We start from the raw sequence: 15,252 nt of genomic DNA, 5'->3' as shown, positions 1-15,252 counted from the left end.
AACAGCCGAAATGCCAAACAGGAGGCTTCAAAACGGATGACGTGACAATAGCTATGTCCATTATTTTTAGCCTAATACTTGTCTTCCTAACTCAAGAGAGACTCAGCAGCCAGACATCTCTTCATGAGATCCTCTCTGCAGTGAGAGTAGCTGGTCCACCTTAACAGTCCACCTTCGTGGAAGCTTGCAAATTTTTTCGGACTAACTCTCCTCCCTTCAGTGAGCAGGTGCAAACAAGACGTGGGAACTTGTCTTGGGTCTTGGGGAGTTGTAGCATTTATTCATTGCCAAACAGCCTAAACAGTACTCACACTGCACTGCTACATTTACCTTCAAACCTTCATACTCCGCACACAATCTGGCACTGAAATAAGGCACCGAAATCTGCACTGTGATTTGGTCTGGTGTGCACGGGTCATAACGGCACTGCCGCCATGGCAGCATCTGGTTTCGGTATCCAACACTACGGCTAGATACAGACTGGACCTTTAAAGCTAAAACAGAGCAAAACATTAAAAAGCCCTATGTGTTACAAACACTTTTCATTTTCTATACTGGATGACAGTGTACTCACCATTTGCGTTTCTCGGTCTTCAGTCTTTCTTGCTAACAAAACTGAAGTGACTATCTTTTATTTTACCTGCAGGCTACCTCAGAGTGTTCCAGCACCCAGTGGAGCCTGTGAGCACCAGTATATTGGTTTCATTTTAACAGTGAATAGAAAGCAAATCCTTCCAGCCCATATATGAAAAGATAACATCTGTGCTTTTCAGTTAAATGATGTGGTAACTTTTGTGTATAAACCCCTCACTGGAATCAGAAGTAAACTCACCCAGGGGAGACCCATAAAGCCATCACTTACAGCATCATAAAGTGCACAGAAGTGCATTTTGGATTCAGATTAAAATGCATCTGTTATGAGCCTGGAATGTAATTAAAACATCCCAAATCGCACCTGAAGTAACTTCTAGCTCGCTCTGGCGCCAACAGCACCATTAGCTTCCCGCCGAGGTATTAGGTATGCTGCAGCTATCAGCATCATTATAGCTGTTATTACATGCCTCTCCACATTTTTGCCTCTAATAACACAGAGCTTGACTGCAGCAGCGATGTTTGCAAGAGCGGGGGTTGGTGTGTGTGTGTGTGTGTGGGGGGGGGGGGCATAGCTCCAGTCAGCTGCTGGTTCTGCGAGGAGGCGATAGGAGAGTCAAGCCGAGCCTGTGGCTCTCAGCATGGTCCTGAGGGGAACGTTAAAGCAGCCAGGCAGTTCACAATAGCTCCCCAACAAGGTGAGGGAGATTGGAAGACATCTATCAGAGAGGCTCGGATGGATGTCAAGTGACTCGGACCTATTACCCGAGGGGTGCACAAACCCACGGAAGGCATTTATGAACTAGAGAAACAAATGATGACAGGGACCGAGCAGGGGAGCCACTGTGTAAGAGGACGCTTCCAGATGTTTAGCCTGCAACGTAAATCTCCGCTGCAATTAAAAAGCATACAAAAGCATCAAGCAAATTTATGATTCGCTTCATTTGAATCACCCTCCAAATGAAAGGAAAAATGATTCAAACTGAAGCAAAAGGGGGGAATAGGGACTATCTTTAATTAGTCAAAGGCAGTAATGTCCCGGGTTTGTTTTTGAATGGATGTCCAAACCTTTTGAAATCAATACTCTGTATTCCAGATACATATCCCATTAAAGAGGTTACATTCATAATTCAAGCCATGAATCAATGAGCCTCCAGCAGTTCTCTAAGAGCTGGAGATGACTCACCATTGGTCAAAAAAAGAATTAATTGAAACTCTTTGTTCAAAGTCGAATGTAGAATATTTTCTGCTGTTGCAGTCAGTCCACCTCGAGTTGCAAAAGATTACAAAATGAACTTGATTTCACTTAATGGAAGATGCAAAACAGTGCTATTCAACAGAAAGTGTGAGGGAGCTGTTTTGAGCTCTGCTTTGAAGTTGTACCCGTGTGAAGATGACCTATTTCCCCGAAATACTGCTCGGCCCCGGTGGAGTGATAGTTTGAGCTGTCACAGAGAGAGGCTGAGGGGTGTTCGCCTGTGGCATTCATGACAGGGATGGCAGAGATTTGAACACTTTGACTTGAGAGCCTTTCCCTCCCCTCCATCACGTATAAGCCAATATTCTGCATTTACCAGAGAGCTGCATTGCTTCGGCCTCTGTGAGCATTTCAAGCATGAAATAGTGCATGAGCTGAATAACACTTGTGGATGTAGACTGACTGAAAATATAAGATAGAAGGAGGGAAAGTGCATACATTAGGAAGAGACACTTTCATGGTTTGAATTATTACTTTAAGGAATTTATAAGACTTAAAGATGCTGCAGGGAGAAGAAAACCCTTTCATTTTATTTTGTTGCAGGACTTAAAGCTGCTGTGTGAAGGATTCAGGGTGATATATTGGCAGAAAATCCTATATAATATGTATATTTTATCTAGTGTATAATCACCTGAATATTGGAATTTTCATGTTTTTGTTCTTAGAATGAGCCATTTACATCTACATAGGGAGCGTCTACAGACATCGCCATGTTTCTAAAGTAGCTCAACTTTATTTATGTAGCACCTTTTACACAAACGTGTAACCCAAAGTGCCTCACATTGGAACAGGGTAAAACAAAAAACTATACATAAAATTTTTGTAAGACTAGAAAATTATAATAAGACAATAAAATATTTTTAAAAATGAACACAAACAAGTCTATAGAATAAAAAGAAAGAATAAAATAGAATTAGAATAAACAGCAAGGATAAAAACCAATGATTAAAAATGAAACTGCTTTATTCAGAGATTGTACTGGTTTAATGAGTTTGTTTTGGAGATGAGGAAACCGGAGATGGATAAATGGATTCCTGCTAAAAACCTCTGTACAAGGTACGCTGAAGTAATTCTAACCGGGAGAAGTTTAATGTGGTTGTAATCTGCAAACATCACTGCTATAGATGCCACTAAATCCCCTTAAATCTTACACAGTGGACCTTTAAATATTTGGTGCATGTTGCTGTATTTTGGTTGTTATTGTTGAAAAAATGGGGAAAAAATACACGTTTGTTGATCTCGACTTTATCGTAACAACATGAACTAAATTTGCAAGAGGTGAAAAAAAACAGGATTTGTTGTGTCACACCTGAAGTAGAGGTGTGTGGGGTCAGCCTGCCCTTATCGAGTGCGCCACAGAGAGGCACTCGAGCTCCGTCCTGGGACCAAATACAGTCATCTGGGAGAAAATTGTATGACCCCGTTCATGAAATCACAATTGAGTGCGAGGTGTTAATTAGATCTTTTAAATGGAGGTAAATGCAGGTGAAACTCGCGCATTGCCGATGCATGTTTGTGCGTAAAACAGCACCGGGAGAAGTGCGGCGACAGTAGCGCTATACAGTTCCGCTGCTCTCTCAGTGCTGGTCACTTCACATGCAGAGCGCGTCTGCGGAGAGTACCGCCGGGGCTCTCTGCGTCCTTCACACTCTTCATGCGCGAGGACGGACCGCCAAAAACAGCGCCGAAAGTGTCGAAACATTATCTTCTGCTCTTTTATTTTGTGGACAATCGCAGAGTCTGGCGGGGATCGAGTAATCTGATCGGAAACTCAGCGCATCCGCCTGCTATCTGGCTGTAAGGAGGCATCAGGAAACTGAAGAGGGGGAGACAACGTGTTGTGAATACAGATGAGCGCAACTATTGACACCTTCAGCCCACCAGTCTGCCGCGCGCCTGGACATAAAGGACATCGTAGCGAAGGATTCAGCTTTTATATCGGTCTATCACTTCAGCTTGTGAGTCATCCATAATCCATAGATGCTTATTTACTAGCTCGGTATCTTCACCTTATCTTTTTTGCTCCATCCTGGAGGTGAAAACTGGCTGCCTGCCATCGGTCCTCCTCGAAGCGCACAGAAAACCAATAGATCTACCCTAAAAAAACCGACTCTGGCGAGACCCGTCTCTGACATGCTGTAAGTTGTTTTATCTGGACTGGACCTATAATATGGCTTCGCTGTATCAGAGATTCACCGGGAAGATTAATACCACCAATTCCTTCCCGCACCCACCTGAGGCCAGTCACCTTCTCGGTGGACAGGTTGCAGACGAGGAAGCAAAGATCCCTCAGCAAGTCGTCGATGGCAGACCTCACGTCCAGTACCGCAAAAAATGCCTGAAGGAGGATGAGGATGTAAGACACTTCTACTTTATTTGCCATCATAAACCTCCCTTATGAAAAATACCCAGATGTTTAATTTAGATACACACACTTAAACAAACATGCACGTACCTATTATTTTACACACACAGTTATAGGCCGAGAGTATGTGCCTGTAGATATATATAAACTCTCTTACTGGTTTCACTTTTACATCGTGGTCAGAAAGTTTTAAAATCTTATCCTGTGGCAGCTTTTAACTCTTTTGTTTGGTTGTTTTTGTCAAGCTGTCTTGCGATTGTGTTGGATGAGCATCTAAGAGGGCCAGTAAACGCTGGCGTGCTTACTGTGTCTGCCTTTTTGTTAAATATTAAATCAAAGGTGGTAAACAACATCTCTTTTATTTTTTTTTAAGAGCATTTTTGTATTGACTTAATGTCTAACAGAGGATGTGAAAATCATCATCATCTGAGGTGTTACTCTTCAGTTTTGTGTTTTTAGGGAAAGCCTGTGCTTTCCTGTGGTGCTGTCTGTGGTGCTGAAATTACAAAGAGCATCATTTGGTGGTAGACTTGTGGTAAAACATGGATGTAGACTGTGATGTCACCCACATATTACAAACTGTGTCATTTTAAAGCTTAAATTTAGGTTTTGTGCTGGTCACTATCTTGGAGATTACTGGAGACAGAAAATCTCAATTTTGTCAAAGGGAAAGACATCTATGCAGAACTCCCATGCTCATGGAAAACCTGGAGAAGTCATGGATGTGGAAGAAAAATGTATACTCTTAGTTAGTATCCACTGTAATGAATAATCACATAATCTTGATGAACCACAGTTGATCTTACCTGAAATTTTTTTTAAGACAACATAGATTTGAGAAATCAAATCTCAGAGGCTTTTGGCACAACACATGTGCATGGAAAAAGACATGACAACAACTTGAAATAACAGGAAAAATATTTACTGTCTGTGCCTTCATGTCAAATAAGGAATCAAAGGTGATAAATGCCATCTTTTTTTTTTTTCTTTTCTTTTAGAGCGTCCAAATTATTGGCTTAATGTCTAACAGAGGATGTGAAAGTCATCACCATTAGACGTGATTTTCTTCAGTTTTGTGTCTGTAGGGAAAGCCTGTGCTTTCCTGTGGTGCTGTCTGTGGTGCTGAAATTGCAAAGTCCATCATTTGGTGGTAGACTTGTGTGGCAAAACATGGATGTAGACTGTGGTGTCACCCACAGGTTTTAAATTTTGTTATTTTAAAGCTTTGATTTTGCTTTGATTTAGATTTTTATGCTGGCCACCATCTTGGCGGTTACTTCACTGGAGCCAGAAAATCTCAATTTTGTCAAAGGGAAGAAAAATCGATGCAGGACTCCCATGTTCATGGAAAACCTGGAGAAGTCATTGATGTGGAATAAACTTTTACTATTGGTCAGTCTACATTTTGATAAATTATCAATTAAACTTAATGAGCCTCAGTTCACCCTTAAAAACCTAGATAAACGTATTTTTTCTTGTGCTGCTTTTGGACCCCTTTCAAAAGTATTTAAACCTTTGAACCTTGAGCAAATTGGTGCAGTGTGTTTCAAAAACATGGGAAAAAAGGCACTGTGGAACTTGTTAAGAAATTTTCCACAAATTGCAAGAAATTGGTAGATGTAGAATTTTTTGTTTTGAAAAGCTCTGGGAAAACGTCTCGGTAAAAAAACAACAACAAAGTAAATAGGGAAAAGTATATTTATAATTATCATAATTACATGTGTAAAATTATGTTACAGAATTATTACAATTTTTAAGCACTTTTTCAAGTAATTTTCTTGTTTGTTTTTCTACATTTCCTTTTTTCCCTTCTCTTTGTGATAATTTTCAGGAAATTTCCTTATACTTCTTTACTGATTTTTGGGTCATTTATGCTTAAGTTGGCTTCCTTCCATCTTTTTAAAAGAAATCAAGCCAATTTGCTCCAATTTCAAAGGGTTAAACTTACCTGAAAATATATGAAGCTTTTGGCACATTTAGACATTCAAAAACTTTCATATGTAATGAAACCCATGGCAGTCAAGAAATGTAATTGTGACAGCAATCTTCCATAACGATTTGTTGAAAATCACGTTTGTATTTCAAAAAAACACCAGGCAAGTTTAGCAAGACAACAATTTATGGGTCCTTGAAAAGTCATGGAAAAGTTTTGAAATGTTCTCCGTGAAAATGTGTGGGACCCTGGGAAGGTCGACCTCTTGGTCGATTTTCAAAATTGTCTTGAGGACCGAACACCAACTCTAGTAGCCTTTGACCTTCTTCTACCAGTTACTCAGTTTGTATTTTGAGAGAAAAGTTGCACTTATTGAATCCTGTCCAGTTCAGCCAGTATAGCTTAAGACGTTGGCCTTTGCTTGGGTTTGTCCATAGTGTTTGTTTCTCATCATCTCTCTCTTACATCATCGCTATTATAATGGATCAAACATCTATCTTCAAGTGACAGAATTGTCTTGAGTTTCCTCATATGAGAAATCATATGAGCTATAATTAGTGTGAGTAAGGCTTTGCTTTTGTCCGCTGGATGAACAGATACTACTTAAAACTTTGCACCACTTTGTCCAAGTAGTCTTTCATTTCATTTACTTTACTTTATTTATTTCCAACACAGATTAATTAACATTTCTGTAAATGTGCCAGTGTTAGCCATCAGGCTAATTTTCAACTGTCCCCTGGCAAGATGTTTTGAAAATTGTAAAATGATCAAATTTACATAACAACAGCAGCAGGACACCACAAAGACAGCAACAGGTACAACAAACAGGGGCTCTCAAGACAGAACACGAGCCGTGTGAAGTAACAAGAAACAGCAGAACAACAGCACAAAAAATAGCCCAGGAACAACATGTAGCGTTTTGGCACAACATAGCAATGCACGCAACATGAATCAACAACATCTAGCTTTTTAGCACAAATCGTTATGCATGCAGCATGAAGCAACGACACACATTAAGCACAATATGCAGACATGCAAAGCAGCAAAAGAAACAAGAAACAGCAAAAGACAGAAACAGATAAAATACAAGAGTCATAAAGTAGACCTGTAATAAAATAAGATGCAGTTATGTATGAACAATATGTTCGTATGCACTTAAATACAAACAGGCCATGCAACACAAAGTTAGGCAAGTTATCAACACTGTACCTTTTTGCAAACCATGCATATGTTACTTTTTTATGTTTTATATGTATTAGATATGTTGAAACTTTACGTTTCTCTTATTCTCAGTTTTATGTTGTGACAACGCTGTGTTTTTTTATTTTGTTTTTTAAATTAGATTTATAACATTAAAACAATACACACAAAATGCACCAAATTACCAAACCACCACAAGCCATCCACATGCCACAAAATGAGTACAAAGAAAAACGAACAAAAATAACACGAAGACAAAGACATGCTAATGAACAAAACAAACAAAAACACAGTTATCATGATCATCAGTCTTCTAAACATGACCGTAAGGTATTCCATTTTCTTTCATAGTCCTTAATTGTTCCCTGTCTATTTGCGATAATGCCTTCTTACCTAAAATAATGTTTCAAAAAAGCGAAAATCAGGAAATGTAAAACGTTCTTTTTTTCAGTTCAAAAATAAATCTGTTTCCCAACGAAGTACCTGTATTTAAAATACTTGGACAACACTGTGGTTGCTTAGGGCTAGGAAAAGATCTTGTTTAGCTTAAAATATCTGATTTTGTTGCAACAAACATGGTACCAAAAGTCCAGACATGTTAAAAAAAATAATACTGCCCTTTGTTGTTTGTTTGTCTGGAAGTGTGGTCTGCTGCTGTCTGCTGCTTGGCAGCCATCTCACTGAGTATTACGCCACCCTTCTCCTCCTGATGGGAAACTTGGGACATATGCACGTAATCTGAACCAACTCACTTTAGAAACACTGATAATATGATATGTATTAAATGCACAAATGTAATATACAGCTTGCAGAAACATACAATGCCAACATTTCATTCTGGCGACTGAGCTGAAATGCAGAGCAGCAAGTACAAGTTAGATGGTTAAAAGTTTATCAAAATGAAATGCATTGCACAATTCCCCTTCAACAAACAAACAATGCTTTATTCTCATGGTTTCCCACATGTTTATTTATTAGTTATGTCCAACCACAATATCAGCATTTGCCACCAATTATTGATTCTCTATTTTGGAACTTGACCGTTAATTAGGAGCGATGTTGGACTGTATATATGGTTTGATTATTCAGAGAACCACACTCTCAGAGTGCAGGGTGTACTAGGACGGAGCAGCATAATGCCAGGTGCAGTGAAAGTGCACACTTCATTAATTCATATAGAAATAGAACGCTCTACTTCTTAGAGCAGCCGTCCCCTCATATAAGTGTTGTCCATCATTTTTACCCACCTACTTTAGATTAAACTGGCTGCATTCCCATGAATACCGTGCACCCCACAAGACAGTGCTTCCTGTAGGGTCACTATAAGTCCCTTCTTTTTGCTGACTTCGCATGTTTACAGACAATCAAGCAACAGTGGCATCATGCTGCTCCAATCTGGGATTTTAGATAGCATGGCGGCATCACAGAAGCCAAAGAGGCATGACGTTTAACACAACGGCGTCGGCCTCAAGTGTGACCTATAATATCTGATCAGCAGTGCTTTCTAAACAATAATAACGGAAAAACATTGCAAAACAATAATTTATCGTCCCTGTTATATGGTGGCTGATCTCGCCCTCTGCACGGAGGGTAAGGAGCTCTTGAATCTCATTGTTTTACTAACTTATGGACATTTACAGCTGCCATTCTTCTTCTTTTAGTTAGCCACCAACTGCTGCCATAGTTGCCTTTTAAATCTCCAGCTGTGGGTTACACACATCGTCAAATCGTCACACACGTCTTGCCCATGTTCCCGTCCTGCTAGCTGTCCCTTTTACCCAGACACCCTCTTGGTGCTGTCACTGCCTCCGATGGTGGCTTTAAGGGGAGATCGATCTGTACCCCCATTCTGCGATTGTACCTTTTATACAAATCAGCGAGCTGGCATAGCAGTGCGATATTCCTTTCTTGAAGAGGCAGTGTGAAGGTAGCTAAAGATTCAAATTCTGTGGGAAATACTGATTCTCTGAACATTTTTGACTATCTCTCCATCATCATGGTGGTTATTGGTTATGGTTTATTTATATTTCCTCTTTTTTTGCCTCTCCAAAGACCTCAGAGGCAGATATTAACTGATAAGTCCTCCTTAAACTGAAGAGGAGAAATCAACAAGTGAGCACAGCAGCTTTAGTATTCGGTTTGCCTAAAAACTCTCTGCCTCCCTTAAGACCTGAGGAAGTGACTTGTAAATACGTCTGAGGCTTGTTTGCAGATGACACGACTTCAAACCTACAGCAAACAGTACTGTACTTGCCTGGCCTTTTAGCTTTAAATAGCTGACGGCACTGTGATGTTCCTCTGAATTATTGATGTCCGTCACATCAAGAATCAAGTGATAAGGTTGGCAACAGGCTGAACACCGACACTGCTCGGGCTGTCAACAACAACACTTTTGCTGGGCACAACGCTCGCCATTTTCCACCCATTTCCTTTAAGAGCCTCTGTGTCCGTTTTATGATACCTCACTGGGGTAAAATTTTAAATCACAATTTTCTCTAGCAATTAAACCTTGGGATTGGATTTTAGGAGTGTGACCAGCAGCTGTTATTGTGCTGCTGGATTTCCAACATATTTATTAGGTTTGCACCGTTAACCTTGAGGTCACCTTTAGTCCTGATGTCCCCCTGAGTCGTGCTGGAGCATGAAATTGCCTTTAGCCTCAGGAGATGAGGAGACCATTTCAAGGACCGCTATTTTCAACCCCTTTTCCCCTTGCAGTAAAAGTTTTAAGAAGTAATTGTTGTTTCCATTTATTTTGTGATGGGGGAAACTTGGAAATGTCACGAATTTAATGTCATTCATCCAAATGTTTACCTGTGCGGTTGTTCAGCCTGTCTCTAAAATCCCTCACTTCCAGATAAAGGTTGAGTCGTTTTACCAAAGCTGGTAAAAAAATGATATTAATTAGATTTTCATAAACATCAGTGTAATTTGTTTACTGCAGCCTTCTTCTGAGCTCACAAAATGCAGGCAATGCATCTTTGTTTGTAGGAAAGCTGTGTTTCTCTGTGTGTTGTGGGATTGATTAATTGCTGCTGTGCTCTGTGTGTGAGCGTCAGGATTTTGTAGAGTTTGAATCCCAAGGGGAGACATCAGCAGTAGTTCTCTCTCCTGGTGAGTACCCTTTACTGCAAATAGAAACCCACACGTGTCTTTAATTAATTGTTGCTGCATGTAAAGGTGAAATCCGCTGACATTTCACCTTCAGACCGCAGCCCCGGGACTCTTTTATGGCCTGGACTGTATTGACTTTCCTTTATGCATGGACAAAAGCAGAGACAATGTAAATAATTCTCTCTTGTTTGTGTTTCACATTGAAAGCGGACACGTGACTTTACAGGATCAGGGTCTGCAAATGCATATTGAGTGAAGAATGAATCATGCAACTTTTATGAGAGATGTGTACATGAAGGCGCGACTTCTCCCTGGATTTTAAGAACTTACAATACTTTAAGAACAGACAATAATACAACACAAGTCAGCAGCTAACAGGAAATAATTGAAGAACAGATATAATATCTATGCACATGATAGTAGCTAATAATAAGAAAATAAATAAATAAATAACTAAATGATAATAATTAATAATAACAATCTTTATTTATATACAACTTTTCAAAACACAATGAAAATGCTTTACAAAACAAGATAAATAGTGCCATCAAGACAAAAGTAAAACGATTGATAAGTATATATACATATATAAGTATATATATATATATATGTATATTAATAAAAAAATAAAACTGATAAAAGAGGGACATAAACTAAACAAAAATCAGATGTACTGTAAAGAAAAAAAACCCTGTAAATGTAAGTTTTGAGGAGAGATTTAAAAGAAGATACTTGCTAACCTAAGTTCCTTAGGTAATACAAATAAAATAATCCATTATATATATATATATATATATATATACAAATGAAAGCAGTTTACAACAAAAATGTAAAAAAATGTGCATTGTATGCTCCATTAAACTACAGATACATTACATTTTTAAGTTTTTATGCCACGTTGAAACTGACTTTTCTTTACATTTTAAGAACACTGTGGTTGACATGTGTTCATATTAAGACTCAAAGCCACTCAGCAATGGTAACGAAAAGATCATGTTTTGGCTTAAATAATATTATTTTGGTGGCTCAATCCCGGCTGGCTATGCAGCAATCTCTTTGTAATAAAACAAGAGCTTTTTGTGACACTATTTCGCTGGAAAAACAGGTTGCTAAAAACACCCATGTTTGGTGGCTAAACAGGAAAAAGAACCAACCTTGACTCGCTTGTTTTTTAGCGAGTCAAGGTTGGTGCTGAACAGTGGTCTGCAGTTTACGAGGCATCTAGGTTTCACCCCATCAGCTTATGTAGTCTGTCACTTTAGAAACATTGATATTATATGTATGAAATGTACAAATGTAATGTATTTGTAGTTTGCAGAAATGTCCAATGACAACATTTTCTTCTGGCGATTTGGCTATAATATACAATAAAAATTAGACAGCACATTTTTGCAGTAAAATAGTGGGTATATTTACGTTCTCTATGTAATTATTAGAAAATATGAAACCAAACTTCATAGCAATTCCCTTGAAAACAGTGATGGCCCTCGATGACTTTGTGTCCATCTGACTCTTACATTGGCAGACAGCAATCTTTCAAGTGCGACTAAAAATAGTCAGACTCCTTGTTTTTCAGTCAAACTTCCTTCATCTCAAAGTGAAGCTCCTATATTTGGAGTCCTGTTGTTTTTGATTTGGCGATCTAAACAGTCTGCTGTGCACCTTTTCAGTTTTGGATTTATTGCCCGTCAGTTTCTTGAATGAGTTTAACACTTTACTGATTATAATTAAGGCACATCACAGGTTCCTGCCTCGAGTTAGATCTCAGAACACTTACTGAAATGTAATTACTGATTTCAGGTACTGGCTTGTACCATGATAACATTGACACATTTGTACTTAATCATATTCATTTTTATGCTGTCAGTCATCATCAGAAATGTTGATTTTTATAAAAAAGCGTCATGTTTTTACTCACAATACCTACACCTCGCTACTTGTTTATTGTGATTTCATGTGATGTTTAACTGTAAGCACTAGTTATTAGTGAAAAGCTTATTTCCCATGGGGCTACCTTAATCCGAAACTGGCATGCTGCTCCATAATGCATTAGTCATCTTTTTCTCCTCGGCTACAGATTTTTGATTAAAAGTACAGTGGAAATGTGTTTTTATATTACTTTTAATGAGCTGCTCTTGCTTGAAAAGTACGTATGACAGGGAGAAAGAGTGATATTCTCCCTTTGGAGGCCGGTGGTAAAAACGTGGCTTTGAAACATTGAGGTTACACTGGCTACATCTCCGGGGATGAACACAAAGAGCTGTGAGCTGTGAGATTTCTCTTTAGAGATTACTGTTTTTATAAGCATTGTATTTCATGGTGTATTCTTAGCAGGGTGCTGTAGAGTTCATCTAACGTCATTGTGCCTGCATGGTTGTTGTCTTTAAATTAATTTGCTTAAGTTTCACTTTGGTGTAATCGTACTTTGTCAAAGGTAAATTCCCCGTCTGTGTAACTGTGTTATCCTGTTTTTGATCACAGCAAGTTCAAAAGGAGTGGATCATAAATCACCCTGACTGTGTGATTTAAGTGTAAAATTTAATTCAGATACCACTGCCCAGGGCGCGCGCGCACACACACACACACACACACACACACACACACACACACACACACACACACACACACACACACACTCACACACACACACACACACACACACACTGTCCTCATATGCACTTAACTGTGCCTTCTACTTAGAGATACTCCAGATCTGAGTAAGACAATTTGGCCCAGTTCCCAAGTCTCAGTTTAGCTCTGTGCTTCCTTTGAGGTCCGGAAGCTCAGATAAATCAGCCAGACGGAGCTCAACGAGAGCAGCGAGATAAAAGAAAGAGAGCAGCGAGATGTGATGGGCTGTCCTCATTATCTCTCTGTGGCCGGCCTGACTGTGTATGCTTCAGGTGATGACTGCTTACTGGTGGCCGCGCCACTGACTTTGTTACCCGCTGCACTCATCCAAAATGATGATGGTGTCCTGAGATGACCCCCCTTATACATCCCAGTCTAGTGTAAAAAGCCAGGTTTGAAGTAAACAAATAATCATTATTTCTAGATCTGGGTACAAGAAAGATTAAATGAATGAATCATTTGACTTGAGAAGTTTAAATATTGACTGGAGAAGTTAAAATAATGCTTGATAATGGGTTCATATTGTTAATATCTAAATGGTATTGAATACTGATACCAAGCCCTCATGCTTCACTGAAGCACACCAGCATTCCAGTCTGCACAGGATTGTTGCGTTTTAAGTATTTTGTGTGGAAATGGCATGTCTTTATCAGAGTCAAGAGAGGAGAGGAAATGAAGGGACAGAGAGATGGAGAATGTCGTGCAACAAAGGTCCCTGCTGGACTGAAACCAGTGACTTTGCGGTTCATGGTCATCACCTTAAACCCCACCAGGACACCAGGGAACTCCTTTGCTTCGTGTTTTGAGGTCAGCAGTTTTTATTTGAGGCATGACAGTCACCTCATGACAGTGAAGTGCTGTGGTCACATTTGACCTGCTGATAAGTACAGTTATGAACTAAACTTAATTGTGGGAAATTAGCATCAACTTATACTGTGGTGTTTTACTTCTTCTTTTTGTCTTAAACACACATCAGTTCTTAAAACTGAAAGAACTGTTTGGCACCTGTGGACAACAAAAACAAGTCGTGAGCACAATAACGGACATATTTTGAGTTGACATGGCTTACTAACACATAAAACATTAACAGACTGACTTAGCATTTATGTGGAGTCATGTGTTCACCTGAGAGAAATAATTCCTTTTCTGCTAAATGCTCTACCATGTTCACCAACTAGTCGCCAACTGTGTCTGTCTGCTGTTTGGTGCTAAGCAGGAAGTGCACAGTGGGTTTTTAGAGCTTTTCTGTTTTAAACAGCACTATGAACGGTGGTGAGAGTCAACCAAAGCAGCTAAGTTGCGGGCCAGAAAACCAAAACAGTGAACCGAGAGATGATCAAACGCTAGCTGAGGGGAACTGCTGAATTCGTGATGCAGCAATTCTCTGTGGGATCACCACTATGACTATTACATGTAGTCACTGATCCATTGTCAATATAGAAATATTAATTATAGCAGCTTTAAGGTCTAATCTACAAAACTAATCTCAAAACTTAATGCAAATTTTAGCCTACATTCATGCAAGATAATGTTTTATTTTTAGAGCACTTTTCAAAAGTGCAAGGCAAAACAATTATACACGAAATTAAAGCTATTTACAGGTCATAAAAGACAAATTAAATGAATTTTATCATTAAATAAGGTAAACATAAAAAATCACATCAAAAGCAAAAAATATATATATGTTGCAAGGTTTCTGAACATTAAAACCTAAAAGGGCACACAAGACAAACACGCTGTCACCCGGCGCAGCTCCTCCCTTCAGGACAGCACGGCATCCTCAGTAGGACCTCTTGGTCTGCGTTGCCATGGCTGCAAAGGTGGAGAGGGTGAGGCTGCATAAGCTCTGGGAACACACACGCTGCTGCTCGCTGTGACTCTGACTGCCATCTGGAGATGACGCAGCTCTCACATTGCACACTGAGCATCCTGTGCTAATGTGTCATGCAACATGCAACGTCCACCGTAACAAGCATGACTTGTTTTTTTTTTCTCCTCAATTCCCCCATAGAGATCAGCCTCTCCTGTTTCAGGGGCTTGGTTGCTACTGACAGACATATTCATTATCGACCTGTTTTTTCGGAGGGGCTTTGCTCCTCTGTTCCTAGAGGGCATCTCAACAGGTCATCCATTCCCCAACCCTGCACCTCTGAGCTCTGT

At 39.5% G+C, this 15,252-nt stretch overlaps 1 protein-coding gene across 5 annotated transcripts in view; it reads left to right on the top strand.

Annotated features, from left to right (window-relative positions):
• The window catches only part of dpp6b (dipeptidyl-peptidase 6b), a 146,275-nt gene that overhangs the window by 15,199 nt on the left and 115,824 nt on the right, over positions 1-15,252 (top strand). The window contains exon 2 of one of the 5 annotated variants that reach the window (XM_088085521.1): positions 3,587-4,205. The exons of 2 other annotated variants lie outside the window; for them this stretch is intronic. In XM_088085521.1, the coding sequence (XP_087941647.1) occupies positions 4,020-4,205 (186 nt within the window). In that variant the 5' untranslated portion in view covers positions 3,587-4,019. Of the gene's footprint in view, positions 1-3,276; positions 4,206-15,252 lie in introns of those variants that run through there. 2 more of the 5 variants (XM_088085522.1, XM_042497587.2) reach the window with 2 other exon arrangements.

This window comes from Plectropomus leopardus, chromosome 12, assembly GCF_026936395.1.
Source record: "Plectropomus leopardus strain MGB_pleo_1.0 chromosome 12, ASM2693639v1, whole genome shotgun sequence".
Classification (NCBI taxonomy): domain Eukaryota; kingdom Metazoa; phylum Chordata; class Actinopteri; order Perciformes; family Serranidae; genus Plectropomus; species Plectropomus leopardus.
This window is presented reverse-complemented; position numbering and strand designations above follow the sequence as displayed.